A 17,981-nucleotide genomic window follows, 5' to 3' on the forward strand; every position below is an offset into this window, starting at 1 on the left:
ATATCAATTTTAAAGAGCTGCTAAACAACATAAGCAAATGGAATTTCAGAACTACACTTCAAATTCAACCTCAATGACTTATAGTGTTATGTAGTTTGACACCCTTGGAGTGCCTAATGACTTATAGTGTGATGATAATCCACTTCTGTCAGAAATTTATATTAAAAGACTAATATAATAAAAATTTTCCCCATAACATGTAAAAGGTACAAATAGATATGATTGGAGAAATACCTGCTGACAAGATCAATGCCAAAAATATCCTTCACAGTATCTGAAGTATCACTGCAAATTTATATAACAAAGAACAAAGAATGACTGTAATTGCATTGAAAAGTAGGAGATTTAACAAGAACACGCCTTTAACTTTGCAAAAAAGGCACAAAATTCAGGCAAATAGCATACACTTTTACAATACTGAAACTAGAGGAACACAGACCAGATCAACCAGCATAAAGGAGCATAGACGAAGGTGTCAGAGAAAAAACTGACAAACAAAGAGCAATGCATATGCTCTTATAGATCAGAACATTTATCATTTTTAACCTTGCCAAGTCTAGACTAAAGTACCTGGAAACTTGTCTTTTAAGAGACTGAGAAAGGGTGTACAGAAGCTGTGTCCAACATTCTTCAGCATCCTGTTGTCATTTGCAATGTATCAATGGCAGTATTAACAAGTGGAATGTAATATAGTAAGACTTAAGGATTTTGCAAAACCTGCTGCATGAAGACCCCATTGTTGAGCTGGCCAAATTGAGGATATTTCTTACGTAATACCTGTCAACATGACAATAAATGCAAAATAATTATTCAATCATTCCAATTTCTTACCCAGTAACCCTTTTGATCTATCACCTACTGAATTAAATTCTTCTTTTTTGTTGTCTTTTTATTTAAAAAAAAAGGGGGGGGGGGGGGGGGGGGGACCCTGAGATTGAGACCACATTAGGAGGTCACCCTCACTCTACGACATTGCGTGACACGCAAGAGGTCATTGTTGTATGCCTCTTCACACTCTGGTGGGCAGGACGAGAATTCTCTCCATTCCACCTTCTGAATATTGTCCAGTAAAGCTAAGGCATTCGCACTTCTCTTTTGCTCCCGATATATATTTCGGATGGAGATGCTCCAGTCCCTCGCACACCAGCAAACAGCTTCGTTCACAAGGTCCCGGGCAATGCCCCGAAGATCCTCTTTCTCCCGAATCCACGTAATGGCCTCTTTAGCATCAGATTGTATCTCAAGTCTCGGATACCTCTTTCCCAGGCCCAACGCATGGCTTTACCATTTTGCATGTAATTGGATTACTTACTCGACTCTTATTCCATTTAAAACCCAAGATATTATCCTTATCAGTGGGGATATTTTGCGGTTATTGAGGAGTTTTTGTAATTGTGATAGGAAAGAGAAAATAGGGAGAGAGGAATAAAAAAACAAAACAAAACTGAAATAAAATATATATATATATATATATATATATATAATTTATGCTGCTGTCAGGCGTGCCTGAACGCTCAGTGCACACGCCCGCTGGACGCCTTTGGTGCAGTTCACACAGCTTTGCACGCAAACCTTAAGATTCCATGTACAGAGTTTACTGTTCCAATAACTCAGCATTTGGAGATGAACCCAAACGCACTCTTGCACTCTCTCTCATTTTCTCTCAACTCCAAGTCATTGTTTACTTTACCAAAAACCTCATATAATCCATTGATAGGGTTCTCTTATAAAGTAAAATATATATTTAAAAAAATGGTACAAATGAAAGAATATAAATATATAATTCAATTTAATATATTTTGTGGATACCAATCTCGAAAAGAATAAAAATTGTTTTTTCTTATTCGAGTCTTATTCCGTTTCAGCCTTCTGCAAGCAAACTCCACTCTTCATTCTTCACCAAGCAGTAGCAGCGCCTTACTAATGAGTCGACCGTCGTGAAGCAGCAACTCCCCAGGTTGGAATGATCAAATCCTTAACCCTAAATTCCTAAGTTCCATAAATCCTGAATATTGTATGAAAGTTTCTTTTTAGATTTGTCAAAATTAATTTGTGACTCTCTGCATTTCGGATTTCTCTTCTTCATTTCTTCATTTGTGTATGGGTATTTGAATTCTTGGTTAAAAATTGATTCTTGAAGATTGTGAGTTCAAATTCAGGGTATTTTGTCCCTTCTAAGAATTTCAAGGATATTGCTTAATTGCTTTCTCAATTGCAGCGAGATCTGACAGAATTGTGTTATGATACTAGAATATGGACCTAGCTAAATCTTCTTTGGTTCTTCTTCCCGTTATTCCTCGCTCCGCCCCTGCATCTCTTATATGTTTTTCCCCATTCACCTCCGGTAGTGTAATTGTGAATTTGAATGCATTTGTGCACAGTGCATGCTTTCGACTAGTTGGTGAAAAAAGAGTGAGACGTTTGAAGATTTTTCCAGCATTCATCAATGGAGTACAGGAGAATTAAAGATCAGGTTAGATATATTTTTTTCTTCTTCTTTTGTTTTCAACTCATTTCAATTCTTTTCCTGATTTCTATCCCTCAATTTTTGCTGCTAGAATTTTTGTTTGTTTTTCACTGATTATTCGTTCCACTTTTTATTTATTTTATTTAGCAGTAAAACAATTAATCTCACTTAGTTAATTACTCCTATGATTTATAAGAAACCTAAAGTGGAAGTACTCATTATCATAATTAATTTTTCCCATTTCCATGCACAACTCTGCTAGGACAAAAATGATGCAGTTGATGATGATATTGAGAGCTCACACGGGAAAGCTGTTTCAGGTTGGGTATATGTTTATATTAATAATTAATAATTGGATGTCATGGCAAGTCCTCTGTGAGGGCGACTAATCATGTTCTTGTTGATTTATTTGGCTCAATGTTAGTATTTGGTCTTGATTTTGCAGGTTCCATTAGTAATGTGGCCATAGTGGGGGCCAGCTCAGGTGACCGATCTAAGTGGAAGCGCAAGTAAGAAATAGAGCTTTGTTCCTTTTTCTGAGCATACTTTCCCTAAACTATTTGGTGTAATACACTGTTTGTTTCCATTTTTGTTGAATTAGGTCAATAGTCACACTTGCATTGACTGTGCTGACAAGTTCTCAAGCAATACTCATTGTCTGGTCGAAGAGAGCAGGGAAGTATGAGTACAGTGTTACAACTGCAAATTTTTTGGTTAGTGAACCTTTGTGCTAGTTGTCAGCATCAGCAATTTTAAAGTACTACCGTGGATTATGGAGTTGGGAATTCTGATGATGGATGGTTGTTGTGAAATATATGTTAGGCTTGAGCTTCTTCTTTCTTTTTGATTAGGTAGAGGCTTTGAAGTGTGCACTATCACTTGTCGCTTTAATGAGAATCTGGAGAAAAGATGGCGTCACTGATGATAACAGGTTTTTATATTCATATTTATATTTATTATTTTAAAATATTCTTTACTTACTCGTTTACACAGGCACAGCATTTGCCGGGTGAGCAAACCTACCTCACTGCGTACACACTACTAATTTTTTATATACTTTTTCTTTTTCATTTTACACAGTGGTGTTTTTCTTTAATTTGATTTTTCCTTGTTGAAAAAATAAAAATAAAATAAAATAAAATAAAAACTCAGAACTGCATAGTTGGTGTTATTTATATTTTCACGTATTTATGTTTTCAGCAAAGTCTCACATTATTTATATTTGCCTTTGTGTTGTATGATTGTTCAGTTGCAATTTCTGCATTGAAGAGTTTCTTTCCCATGATTTCTGTGAAACATAATTAATTTGAATAAGAAGTTAAAAATGGCAGAGAGTCATATTTGGACACTTTAGCAGGATAAAGGTTTTTGATGGACATGTATATGTAAAAATATGATTTTACTTGAAAGCATATTAAACAGAATAGTTTGGAGAAAATATATTTTGCCACCCTTCAGAGCTCAGAGTATGTTAAACTCAACTGACAGATGATCAGCAATTAGTATGGCATTCCAGGCATAAAGCTTTGGATAGCTTTCTGGTTCTTTTGTTCATGTAAATTGTTGCTGTCAAAACTTACATTTCTAATGGCTGATGGTTATTATGAAAGCAAGTTTGATTTTATTCATTCAATGACTTGATGGTTATTTGCTCCCAAAGTTGTTGGTTTAAATATTGGAAGATTTCCTTAGTTGACTCCTTATTGGTTCTTACACCTAGCCAAAATATTTACAAATATGAATTTTTATTATTAAATCTTCTATACAACCCATTTTCCAATTTTGTTTGAGATTAAACACTTCTCTTTGTTATTTTTTCGGTTGCTATATTTAGGTTAAGCACCACATATGATGAAGTTAGTGTTTTTCCAATTCCCGCTGCACTGTACCTCGTCAAGAATTTACTGCAGGTTGGTTTTGAAATTTTCTGTAATAAATATTTTTATTATTCCAACATTTTTTTTATTTCTGTTGTATAATTTCTGATTAAAATTGTTGGTGTGTCACAGTATTACATATTTGCATACGTGGATGCTCCTGGATATCAGATACTAAAGAACTTGAACATTATCAGCACTGGTATTTTGTACCGAATTATTCTTAAAAGGAAGTAAGCCCTTTTACCACTTACTGGAATAATAATTCTATTTTCTGTGTGCTGTTTGATTCTTTGCAAACTGGGTGGTAGCCCCTTGGTGCTTTTCATGGTGCTTGCTTAAATTAAAACAAATTTTTAGATTCAGCCCCTCATTACTTAAGACTGTAAGAGACAAGATTCTCTCCATTTAACATGGTTCACTGAAAATTGTGTATATGTTAAGAGTTCCACATTGAAAAAATAAGAGAGAACATATGTGTTTATATAAGGCCATGGCCTAGCTAATTGATTGGATTAAGTCTTTTAGTGTGGTTTGGCCCATGTGCATTATAGCCCAGTTGAGTGACCTTGGCCCAATCTTAGATTATAACAATAAGAAATCATTTTTCTTTCTATGTTCTGTACTTAATTGTTTTGTGGTTATATAAACGGCATTTTTTCTTAAAGATATGTTATGTATGACTCAAATTCTTTAAACTACCGAGTATATCTATATGGTGTTTTACTCACTTTTTCATACAGGTTAAGCGAGATTCAATGGGCAGCCTTCATTTTACTTTGTGCGGGATGCACCACTGCGCAACTTAATCCTAGGTGAGGTTTGCCACTGTAGACTGCCAAGGGGTACTAATACTAATTAGGAAAATAGCCATCATTTATTGTACCAGGTTTCTCTGTATCAAAAGACAAATGTGAATATTATTAGCATTGCTGTTTCAAAGAAGGAAAAGTGTTTTATTTTAAAATTACTGATATGGCTTTACTGACTTTCGTTATAGCTCACACTATACATAATCCTAACAGAATTACATTCTACATGCAGTTCTGATCATGTTCTCCAGACTCCTCTTCAAGGTTGGATTATGGCTATTGTAAGTTGCTGATGTTTCAAGACATAAGATATAATATAATCATATAGGTTGGAGAAATAGAGTTCCCTAATTTAATGATACTTTTTATAACCTTCTGCATCACCTTTTCAGATCATGGCCCTTCTGAGTGGTTTTGCCGGAGTTTATACAGAGGTATACTTTTTTAGCATTATATATTGTTTTAAACTTTTGGTTCTAAGGATACTTATAAAATACTTCATCATGAGCAGAGAAATTATTTGAATGTATGGGTAATTGGGTATTTTCTCCATCATTATTGCTCATTTGCTCCAAAGTTATTGTGCATTTGTGCCTGTTTTAGTCTAAGTGTGAGTTATACGACCAATGTAGTTAGGCCTTATCGCACTTGCAAAGAAAAGCCTATAATTTAGAAATAAAACTTGCCAATCAACTTACTTCTTTCTTTTGATTTATTTTACTATTTATTATTTGCTTTCTTTTTGTGCAGGCCATAATAAAGAAACGTCCCTCGAGGAATATTAATGTTCAAAACTTCTGGCTATATGTCTTTGGGATGATCTTCAATGCCATTGCAATAGTCATTCAAGACTTTGATCAAGTTGCGAACAAGTAAATTCACCTTCCAAAATGCCTATTCTTTCCTCTTACCTGTATGGTTTTTCAGTTTTGCTCATGTTTGTATATTTGGCTTCCTTATATTCACAATCTATGAAATAGATGACTAGGATCATTAGGTGTTTCGATTCCATAGAATCCTAGGACCTAAGAGCAAGGATACTTTGTCCCTATTTCTGTTTTCCAATTTTAATTTTCACTTTTCTAAAAGTATTCATTAAAGGACTAGAAAAAGACGTTAACTATTAATGCCGGGAGCAGTAGGAATTGATTAGTGCTGTTGTCGATATGAGTGTTAGTGTGTCTTTTATGTTGGTTTCCCGTTTCTGATGCACATGCCATTTTCAACTAGATAATTCAAAAACATCTTCTATGGAATGCCTTCTTCCTTAAAATTGCGATATGTAATTTCATGATGTCCCATATAGTTTGACTGTTAATACTTATGATCTACAGGGGTTTCTTTCATGGATATTCATTGATTACAGTTCTCATGATTCTCAACCATGCACTAAGGTACTTTGTATTATTTATCTTGGTGATCTTAGTTAATAATGTGGGTAATTACCTGAAAGGGACATATTTCGATTTGGGTTAACAATGATAAGCGTGACTTTCTGTTATATTTTTACGTGTAAAAAATAAGTGAATCACCCGTGCCACCTGTCCCCTCTTTCACCACCCTTTTTTTTTTTTTTTTTTTTTTTTGGTTTTATTATTAGTATTTTTTCCGTTGCTAATTGACATGTTATTGTGTACAGTGGTATAGCTGTATCAATGGTAATGAAGTACGCTGACAATATTGTGAAGGTAATATAAAAACGAACCTGTATAAAGTCAAAATGAACATGTATTATATTGAAAATGAACCTGCAGCATACTAAAAATGAATCTGTATCAAGGGTCCATTTTGCTACGTGGGCTTGGTCCAATGGTATAAGCATCTGAAGTTATCAGGAAATTTATATTTTATTTGCTGCTTTGATCTGTGTAGGTGTATGCTACATCTGTTGCGATGCTGCTAACGGCTGTTGTATCTGTGTTCCTTTTCGGATTTCATCTTTCTCTCGCGTTCTTTCTTGGATCAACGTAAGTCCTACGAAATGCCATGCGATCTTTGACCCTTCGGTATGTATGTAGTTTATGTGCCTCTCGTCATAAAAACTAACGTGCTTCAATGTACATGTGCAGTGTTGTATCTGTCTCGGTGTATTTACACTCCGCGGGAAAGCTCCAGACCCAGAGGTAGCGATACAATATTCCTTCACCCAACTCTTCCCGCTATTGTTTCATTCTTTTCCCTGCCCCAACTCCAGAATTGCTACTCGAAATTTTAGATTCATTGTTGATGCAGAGATGAACGTTTTCTTGATGGACCATTGCGGTCTGCAAGAAATAATGACCCGACTTTTTTTTTTTTTTTTTTAATGATTTCAACAAGATTATGCTAATCGCAATCCAATGATTATGCACATGGAATTAAACAGCTCATTGCTATACCCCCAGAATTATTATATGATACATCTTAGTTTGTTGTACTATTAATGAAACAATCAGGCATCTGAGGCCAAAAAAAGTATAGAAATCATGTTGTGTTTGGAACAACTCTATTTTAAGCATTTAATCAAACCATGTGAAGATGCATCCATGGGCCCTACCAAGTGAATTGTTTTTTTTTTTTTTTTTCTAATTGTATTTCTTTATTCAATTTAATTGTTGGACATCCATTCAAGTTTAATGGTATTTGTATCAAATCTTATACAGCATGTTTTATCTAAGTAACTCAGAATTGAGTTAATTAACTAAATAAATATGAATGATTATAACAGTCAACTTTACACTCTATAAAATCTAGATTGGTATAGAGTTTATTTGGTAAATTACGAGAGGTTAAGCCTCAGCACTATTGAACTCTACGAGGAGCGGCACCTCCGACATCGTTTGCAAGAAGCCGCAATTGAACTCTACATGTCCACTCTACGAGGAGCGGCACCTCCAACATCGCTCTCCGAGAGCACTATTGAACTCTGACATCGTTTGCAAGAAGCCGCAATTGAACTCTACACGTCCACTCTACGAGGAGCGGCACCTCCAACATCGCTCTCCGAGAGCACTATTGAACTCTACGAGGAGCGGCACCTCCAACATCGTTTGCAAGAAGCCGCAATTGAACTCTACACATCCGCTCTACGAGGAGCGGCACCTCCAGCATCGCTCTCCGAGTGCAAGAAGCCGCAATTGAACTCTACAAGTCTATGAGGAGCGGCACCTTTGACATCGCTCGCAAGATGCCGCAAAATCTCCCCTAAGGGGAATGAAGAACCGAAGTCCCCCATTCCTGGCTAAGACCAAGATTAACAACAAGCAATGAAGTTTTCTGAAATCTTGTTTTTCTTCTCATAATTTTTTTTCTCTTTTCATATCTCCTGTACCTAAGAATACTGGATATCATCATTTAGCAGAAAATCACTAAAACTCAGAAATGGTGTGCACTAGTCAAGAGAACTTTGACTGAGACAGGAAGCACAGTTTATATCTCTGTAGTGTTTGAAAGCAAAACAAGACATTGCTTTCACATTTATCGATTCGAATGGAAATGTTCAACATTAGTAGCACCAGGTGCTTGAAACTTTGAGAGAAAGATTACAAGAAAAGATGTACAAATACAAATGAAAATAAATATCTTTCTGGTTCACTACAAACCAAATCTGCAACACCGTGACCAGGAAACCGCTGTTCTACTCTTGGGTCTCAGCAGGGCTGGCGGAGTAGAAGCGGAATTAGCTTTTTCCTGTTTTTATCTGCCTGCAAGGGGAAGAGAACAAGTTCGTGTTAGAGCCTAAAGAGATGTTGGAAAAGGGAATGGTGTAATTAGTTAAAAAAGAATGGTACCTACGGCTTAAATATTCAATGACACCGAGCAAAGCCAAGTTTGCTGGCAATACTAGTTTATAATTAATTAAAAAGGATACCTACAGCATAAATATTCAAAGAAACCATCAGACAAACCCGTGTTTGCTAGCAACACTAGTTTTCTGGTGTTGGTTGCCGGCTCATTCTGTCTTGATGCCTCCTTGCAGCAGTTCCAGCATCAGAATCTTCATTATCATCATCTCTGGACTCAATTTCCCCATCATAGGTCTCACCCCAAAGTCTCCTTGAAGGTCGTCTCCTAAAAGTCACCTGACCCCGCGCTCTTGATGAACCAGACCAGCTGCTGCTCCTAGGACTGCTCCTAGGTTGGAGAATTCGAACAAAGAGGAAAACTGTTAGCAAGCCCCCATCATCAAAGGTTAAGGTGCTGCCTTCACTTTCCTCTTCTCCAAGAGAAGAATGCAGTGTACTCAGCAAATCCCCTAAATCTCTCTGTCGCTCCAACCTCCTCCAGTTACGCTGCCTTTCAGGGTCAGCCTCTGTTGGCCGTACTAATGGGTGAACTGATCTTGCGTGCTTCCTTAAGTCTGTATATGTACCATTGAAGTCACAAGTCTCGCAAGAGCAGCTTCTTGGTTTTGCATTCATGAAATGACGTGCAGGTTCATTAACCATCCACGCATTGACCTGCCCTCTGCAAAGAGGGCATACCATATTTTTCTTTTCATGATCACAAAGCACATCATGCATGGGAGTTGAACTCTCACTTATTCCCCCCTGCAGTGTTGTTTCTGATGTCACAGGGGCAGATGCAATGGGAGAGGTCGACACTGGAACCACCTCCTCTTGCTGAATAGGGGTTTGTGAAGCCTCCTCAAATGATTTCCTAAACTGGTCAAAACAGTTGGAATGCCTGTAGCTTGTGTCACACATATAAGGGCGGCAACCTTTATCATGAGATGAACACACAAGAAGAATGGCATTGTGAGGATGCTCCATACAGACTGGGCATCTTGCTTCTTCCCATTCTTTTACATTTTTTTCACTTTCTAGATGATCTAATGGCAATGAATGCCTTGAGCGACTTGAGCTACATGGGTATGGAAATGCTCTAGTCCTATCTGAGGAAACAGATCTATCTCTTCTCTCCTTAGGCATACTTAGATTAAGATCACAAACAACTGCAACATAGAAAATATGCAGTGAATAATAATTACAGATGCAAATGCATTTTTTCAAAAGCATGTTAACCAATATCAACAGGAGAAACTATTGTTACCATGCATATGAAACCCTGCCAGACAGAAAATGTCATCAAAATCTACTAAACTAACCTCACATATATGAGTGGAAGAACAGTAAGTCGGAAACCTACCCCCACCCTAAGATTTTTTATGAGCCCTACTAATGCATGAACAAAGATTACTATTTGCAAGATTGTAATGCAGAATTCAATCTTAATGGCCTACTATTATAAAAAAAATTCCCAACACAATATTTGATACAGTATAGAAACCTATGTTCAATAAACAATGTGCAATTAAGGCATTGACCACAGGAAAGCTTCACTTGCAATGGAAAGAACCCAGTCTATAACACGAAAGTAAAAGTTGCCAACTATCCATAGAGGGAAGGACTAAAATAACATGTTCAAACTCTTGCTCTAATGTTGATATTTACTCTACACTTAGACTGCAAATTCTGGTTTATCAATGCAAGCACCACAATTATCAATTCAATAACTTCTTTCACAAAGTTCAATTCACAGAAACGAAACCAAACATAAATCTACAAAATCTAACTCCACAATCCTAAAGAAGAATATCAATCCAAGCATACATATAGATACAATTATCACGAACTTCAATTCAAAAACATGGAGCTAAAAATCACTAACGTTTAAAACTCAATCCAAGCATATATTAAGATTCAATTATTGACGAACTTCAATTCAAATACATAAATACAAGAAACCGAGCATGGAGCCTAAAAGAAAATAAGAAAACCTAACTCTGCAAAATCCAAATCAGGCCAAAGCTATTTCAGATTCAACACCATCCATTTCAGTAAATCAGCTCCAACCCCCCAAATCGGCAACACCCAAAGGTCAATCCATATCAGCTAAAAACCCTAACTCCACATACTTATTTTAAAAAACAAAAATCAAACAATCCACTCCCGTACCAAAAATCGATGCAAAGTAGAGCTTCACCACTCCAAAGATGAGCAAGCAAAGAACAAATCAAGATCAGACAATCACGAAATGGGAAAATCGGCGTTTCCAATCGCAGGAATTACCGGATACCGAGCAGGTGGGCTCGATCAAGAGCTGTCAGGCGGCGCAGATGAGATGAATCTGGAAACCCTAGTAGAGGTCGGCGATGAAGATGAGAGAAGAAGATGAAGAAGCAGCCTTTGGAGGCTGCTTTGAGGCAACTGAAAGGAGGACTCGTGAATGACCCGAGAAAGGGAAAGACATCAACTTTGAGTGGGTGGTGGCGTTTATATATGTGGGGGTGGGGGGCGTGCTGACGTGGCGTCAAACTGTTCGCTGGCCGGGGTGCTTTTTGGAATTTCAAAATTTCAAAATCGTCGGGAATGAGTCGGCGCCGTTTTGTGCGTTGTTCGGGAGTCTCGTGAGAAGCTTCACGCGCTGAGCCCTGTGCGTGGTGCTTATGAGAAAGTTGTGGATTTTAGTTTGATTTATAAGAAATAAAACTCTAGAAAAAAACAAAACAAAAAATTCCAAACCTTTGAATTTTGTAATAATTACTACCTAAAAAACGTGTGGTTGCGTGAAAATTTAGTGGCCAATGTAAAGTAAATATATTTGTTTGGTTAATGTGTATAATTCTTAAATAAAAATATATACTGTATATTAAAGTAAAATCCAACTATTTCATTTTTCAGCCCAAACTTTTGTAGTTAATTAATTAAATATTTTATTGGTCAAATAATTAATAAAGCTTATTTGGTAATAAAAAAATGTAAAATGAGAATTAACTAATATCTATTAATTGATAATATTGTTTTTTATATTCACGTATTAACGTAATAACATAATATCGTGTAGAAAATATATATTAATTAGGTAACAACATAATAGCATAATTGATAATATTACGTATGGTATTCTATAATATAATTGGTAACATTATTGTTTGCAAATTCTGCGTGTTTTTTTTACGTTTTTATAATACGGTACAGACAAAACATATTAATTAGGTAATAACATAATAGCATAAATGGTAATATTATGTATGTTATTCATAAATACTAATATTTAATAATCTTATAATTGATTATATTCATAAATACTAATATTTAATATATAATAATAATAATAATAATTTTAGTATATACGAATTGATATTCCTCTTAAAAAAAATAATTAATTTGCACAATAAAGAGTAAATAATACAAGTAAAATGCATTTTTCAAAAAAAAAGTGTAAATAAAATGGAATAAAGAGTGTAATAATAAGTACATTAAATGACAAAATTTTGTCAAAGATCTTGTGGTTAAGCGGCATGAAATGACTCTTCCAAATAAGAGGTCATGGGTTTAGATATGACAAAACTTTATTTTTTCCAAATGAAACAGAACAATAAATATAGAATATGAAAATCAATAATCTATCTATTTCTTCCTTTTCAACTTTAAAAGTATAGATAATTGGTAAGAAAATTTATATGGAAATTAACTAATATCTATTAATTGGTAATATTGTTTCCAATTTCACAAATTATACCTAATTCTCACGGTGGACATAAATTATACCGTAACTCTCACTGTAATAACGTAATTCACGGTAATATACTTTCCAAATTTACAGTAATCGCATTATTATGTAAATACAAATATAAATATTACACACGTGCATCCAGTTGCACTAATCAATAATATTTTACCTATTTTAAAATACTGCTATTTAATATATAATAATTTATATGGTAAGATTTTTTTTTCAGAAAAAATATAATATTAGCGTATACGGTAATTGATATTAGTAATTGATATTCATGGTAAGTTGGTCATTTTTTTTACTATTTAATGTATACAATAAGAATATATTTACCAATATATTACAATATTTATGTTACATAATAATTATCCTCTATTTTGACCAACTTCCATATATAGGGTACATATTTTGTTTACATTTTTTATTTATGTAAATATGGTAGAAATCTGGAATGGAAATCAAGAGTATTTGAATACTTATTATATTTGCAATCATTATTCAATTCTATACGTTAGGGGATCACGAACTAATATAAGCCATTGATATATATATGCTAGTGGATCACGACCGTTACCCAAAATTGAAATTGATGTAATATTTAATAAATACTAATATTTAATATATAATCTATACTATCTATACTATTAATAAAATTAAAATCCTCCTGTGTAGTTTCGTGCACAAACTTTTATTAATAATAAGGTTATTTCGCTTAGGGAAAATGAAAAAGAATTGGTAGTATCAAAAATTTAAAAGGAAGACTGTGTGAAAATAATGAAACCAAATAGGATATTAATAATTAATTACCCAAATTTAATACTATTAAGCTTATTAAAAGAACCAGTAAAATATAGAATTTATAAGAAAGATTCTGTGTAAAGATATAAAACAAATAAAGCAAGAATTCCATTTATTTTAAAATTTGTGTAATTAAACGAAAGATTTATTTATTTTTCATCTTTACACAAAGTCTTCCTTATAAATTTTGATTGTTTTGGTGATATGTGGTTGCAGTAGTGTATGACACTTGTGGTGGGAGAAGACCGCATTGAGACAACTCTCTATGCAGATGGGAAATACATGTGTGTTATTAGGAGGGAAAATGGAAAGCTTTAAGGAAGTGATTTTTTTTTTTTTAATGGAAGGGAGATACATTCTTAATTGTACTTGGGATTAAAAAAAAAAAACTTCGTATATGTGTTCCAAGTTAGAGTTTTGGTCGTCGCGAATGAACATGAATTTAGGGAAGGGGAGAGAGGTATCATTGGTGTAAATAGACAGCACAGTTACGTTATTCTTAACACATTTGTTGCATAGGGACTAACATTGACTAAGATGAAGGTTGCAGTAGATTGTGAAGGTTTCCTTCCCTCTCTCTGCATTTTAAAATCTGAGATATGTCTTTCTGCCTTTTGTTTGTTTTTAAAAGACGTATGTATATCCAAGGCTCTGGAGTTGGATAGAAGAGATGTTGAGGAGAATCGAAATGGAGAAGCATGTGACGAAGGAGAAGGAAGCAATGCATGGTCATGTCTGTCAACAACACAGTACAATCGAACAACTAAAAGAGTGTGGGGAACGACGCGTAGTCATGCTGGGAGAATGGGGATAGTGATGCAAGAATTGAATTGTGGCCATGATGACAATGTGCAGGCGGCGGCGGTGCTACTTTCCCTCATGGAGGAAGCGGCATGCAGAAATAGTACGGCCGGGCAGATCGAACAATAAAAGCAAGGGGCCAGGGAGTCTTGGGAATATAGTCTGCATGCGAAAGCTGCAATATATATATATATATATATGGGTCACACTTGTGTGAGACCGTCTCATGGATCCTTATTCATGAGACGGGTCAGGTCGGGTCGAAGCAACATGTAAATGTCATACTTATATGCTCAAATGTAATACTAAACAAGAATACAATTTTTGTTACTTATAAGAGAAAATGTAATACTTTTGAGGGAAAATGTAATATTTTTGAATTTTGATTTAAAAGTATTATATTTTCCATTAAAAGTATTACATTTTTTATAATAAGTAATGTTGACAAGTGCCCCTTACTTATAAGGGAATATATAATACTTTTGAGGAAAAATGTAATACTTTTAAGAATTTTGATGTAAAAGTATTATATTTTCCATTAAAAGTTACATTTTTTATAATAAGTAATGTTGACAAGTGTCGCGTCCCTTACTTATAAGGGAATATATAATACTTTTGAGGATAAATGTAATACTTTTAAATCGAAATGTAAAAGTAAAAAGTAACAAAAATTTTATTTCTGATTAGTATATTACATTTGTAATGACCCGACCCAACCCAACCCGGGCCTTATGAAATTTTGGCTTGATATATTCAGATATTATTTTTTTGATGATCTAAATTTTGCAAAGTCCGCACAAGGAGAATTGTCACTTGTGGGAATCGAACCCAGGTTCTTTCAAAATTCTTCACAACAAAGAGAGCTCACTTGCCACTTGAGCTACCCCATTGGGTTTATTTAATATCCCACGTGTAATTAATGCATAAGAAATGTTGTATGTAGAATATAATGGTACTCTCATATATCATAATACATAATCAAGTTTGGAGTAGTATATCCTAATTTCCTACAAAATGGATGATTAGGAAAATGAAGGTGATAGTACTAAAAAATAATGAAGGCGAATAGGGTTTTGTTATAGATTAAAATAATATGTGATTGTGTTGAGGCATGAAAGAAAATCATTTTTTTTTAAATTAGGTAATTTTTATTTTAGCATATCTTACTATTTACTATAAAGTCTAGGCAAAAGCATGTGTGACTAATAAATAAATAAATAAGCTTTTTTGCTCTCTATTATTTTCTTCCTATCAACCGTTGATTTCGTTGGTTTATGTTTGACTACTTACGTTAACATCAACAACACTAACAATAAAAACAAAAAATTAAAATAGAAAGAAAAAAAAAAGATGTTTATTGAATTGAATGGTATTTAAAAAAAAAAAAAAAAAAAAAAGTGGCACGCCAACCCATTAGCACACCATGACACCAAGTCAATTGATTTCTCTTTTTTTATTTGATTTCATGTGTGGCTAAATTTGGAATAACGTTTTTATATTTTATGCAATTTATTGATATAATTTAAAAAATATTAAACTATAACTGATAGGGTTTGATGTATGGGCCTAAGAAGCACAAGAGAGGATCCCAAAATTAGGTTGTAAAAGGGTTGAGGAGGAGGGACATATGTTGAGCCTAAAAGGCTAAGGACAAAATGCATAAATTAAAATAAGGGCAAAATCTAGAGCATAAGATGCAAAGGTTAGAGGTAAGGATGTGGAGGAGTTAAAATAAGGAGGTATGGTTCTCCACTAGTCCAAGAGTGTAGTCATAAGCGAATTTGCATTCTTAAGGTCATGATCTAAGCTAGAAACAATATATATAAGTCAGGTTCTAAATACGTTTACAGGTGCACGTATACGTAGCACTGTATTAATTTTGGAGAGCATTTTGGTTTTATATATATGACTGCACTGTACCGTTCTCAAGAAATTGCTCTTAAGACATTATCTCTATCCTATTGTTTACTATGCCTCTGAATAAAACATCCAACATCATTAATTAGTTGTTTTGTGCTATGACATTTTCCAACACTACTCTCCATATAGAGTATGGTAACCATGGCTTTGTTCACTAACACAAATGTATGTCCACTTTATGATGAGTTTGAAGGTAGAAGAGCTAAGAGAAATAGAAAATTAATAATGGTAAGAAGCTAGAGAGAAGGGGGCTGGGGGAGGGGTAAAAATATTTACTTACAAAAGCACAGTTATCGAGTAAGATGACTTACTTACAAAAACACATACAGTTGTGTACTAGGTGGGTATTGAGGACCTTAGAGCTATTGTCGTCAATCCACACTTGTAGCCATTGTACACAAGCCCTTCTAAATATTCTAGATATTGTGGTGGCTATATTCAATCAAATGGGGAGTCAAATGTGTGTCATAGTTGAAAGAGACCCTTAGACATGCTGGGTGTGTGTGGTTGGAATGGAACGTAGGACTCAAGGACTCTATTCTGACAAGTGCATTTTAAAGGGGTCGAGGATTACCCTAAGCTCCACGACGAGAAAACCCTCAATCAGAGGGTTGGGCATACAAGGCAAATCTTCTTCTTCCTCATCAAGGGCCTTAAACAGGTTTAGGGAGTATTCCCTATGCATGATTGCATGTTCCTCGTGAAGTCCAAAGCTTTAACAAAGTCAAGTCTCATAGACTCTCTACTTCTTGGGAGGGAGCGTAAGAAGAGCTAGAAGAAGGGAAATGGTAAAAAATAAACACACAACAAACAAAACAAAACAAAACAAAAAGGAAGAAGAATAAAGATTTTAAAAAATTAATATAAAAAAATGGAGAGATAGGGATGAACAAAGAAGTGATATGTATGAAGAGGTGATTTAATTTTATGGGGTCACAGTACTAGATATGAGAATGATGGTCACCCTCACGAATAAGGATGCGATGTTTTGGTGGGTCAGGGCACATAGTTAACAAAGGTAAACTAAATAGGTGACCAATCAAAACAAATAGGTGAAAATGAAATAAGTAGGAGAGACCCTTACCTCGACACTAGGTGATGACACATGTCAGATCCTATACTCACAGGGGACCAATTGTTTGGATACAACCTCATAAGCCTAAAACAAAACTACAACTAGTATATGTAGGGGGAATAGGAAGTTTGCTCGTATAGTTGATAGTGTATTCCCACCATCTAGGGGTATAGTGAGTTCGCGATGTTGCGGGGCTATAAAAGGAACATATAAGATGGTAACTTGATCTAGTGCTCAACCAATGACAAAGAGTTTGTAGCTCTTTAATTAGATGGTAGATTTAGAAAGATGTCGAAGACGAGAGTCATATATATACTCTACATGAAACCCTAGGCTCTAGAAGTAGATCAGACAATGCGACGAGATTCTAAGAGGAACGTTTCACCTCAAACCGTAGTGAAGCCTTGACCGAAAAGGATGAGAGTGAAGATAATGACATAATGAGCAAAAGTTTTGGGGGAGGAGAGAGCTAGGCCTGCAACCCACATGGGGTATGCAAAAACTAGCCCCATCAATGTGAGCGAGGACAACATAACCGTTCCTGCTTTAGGCCGGGTATGTTATAGCAAGGGTAGCTATCCTGTGGGTGGACAATGGGAACATCAGGTTGCTAGTATTTAATTTGGCTCCAAGTTAAGGTTTGGTTGGGAAAATCAATGGGGTTTTAGGGAGTTTTATGATGAGAACAAGAATGAGGACATTTTTGGAAAAAAAAAAGGCAATAAACTTTTGTG

The 17,981-nt window shown here is 35.0% G+C and overlaps 2 protein-coding genes across 6 annotated transcripts; one reads left to right on the plus strand and one right to left on the minus strand.

The window, feature by feature from the left end:
* The first annotated feature begins 1,736 nt into the window (after positions 1-1,736).
* On the plus strand, positions 1,737-7,700 carry LOC116001824 (CMP-sialic acid transporter 4-like). Of its 2 annotated transcripts, XM_031241775.1 has the most exons (17): positions 1,737-1,755; positions 1,866-1,957; positions 2,382-2,473; positions 2,730-2,787; positions 2,913-2,976; positions 3,069-3,180; positions 3,319-3,398; positions 4,302-4,377; positions 4,477-4,577; positions 5,088-5,159; positions 5,389-5,437; positions 5,549-5,590; positions 5,907-6,028; positions 6,491-6,550; positions 6,796-6,844; positions 7,029-7,123; positions 7,226-7,700. In XM_031241775.1, the coding sequence occupies exons 3-17, from the start codon at positions 2,447-2,449 to the stop codon at positions 7,281-7,283; spliced, it is 1,065 nt and encodes a 354-aa protein (XP_031097635.1). In that variant the 5' UTR covers positions 1,737-1,755; positions 1,866-1,957; positions 2,382-2,446; the 3' UTR covers positions 7,284-7,700. The 2 variants fall into 2 exon arrangements, with proteins under 2 accessions (XP_031097635.1, XP_031097634.1); XM_031241774.1 differs by lacking the exon at positions 1,737-1,755 and having other exon boundaries at positions 1,830-1,957.
* Positions 7,701-8,517: 817 nt separating this feature from the next.
* LOC116001825 lies at positions 8,518-11,377 on the minus strand. 4 transcript variants are annotated; one of them, XR_004094302.1, is made up of 3 exons: positions 11,207-11,377; positions 9,011-10,089; positions 8,518-8,839 (listed from the first exon to the last, which is right to left on the minus strand). XR_004094302.1 is itself a non-coding variant. In XM_031241777.1 (3 exons), the coding sequence occupies exon 2, from the start codon at positions 10,064-10,066 to the stop codon at positions 9,062-9,064; it is 1,005 nt and encodes a 334-aa protein (XP_031097637.1). In that variant the 5' UTR covers positions 10,067-10,089; positions 11,093-11,377; the 3' UTR covers positions 8,518-8,839; positions 9,044-9,061. The 4 variants fall into 4 exon arrangements, 1 of the variants encoding a protein (XP_031097637.1); XR_004094301.1 differs by having other exon boundaries at positions 11,093-11,377; XR_004094303.1 differs by having other exon boundaries at positions 9,007-10,089; positions 11,093-11,377.
* Between the last annotated feature and the right edge of the window lie 6,604 nt (positions 11,378-17,981).

Source organism: Ipomoea triloba, chromosome 13 (assembly GCF_003576645.1).
Source record: "Ipomoea triloba cultivar NCNSP0323 chromosome 13, ASM357664v1".
Taxonomy (NCBI): Eukaryota; Viridiplantae; Streptophyta; class Magnoliopsida; order Solanales; family Convolvulaceae; genus Ipomoea; species Ipomoea triloba.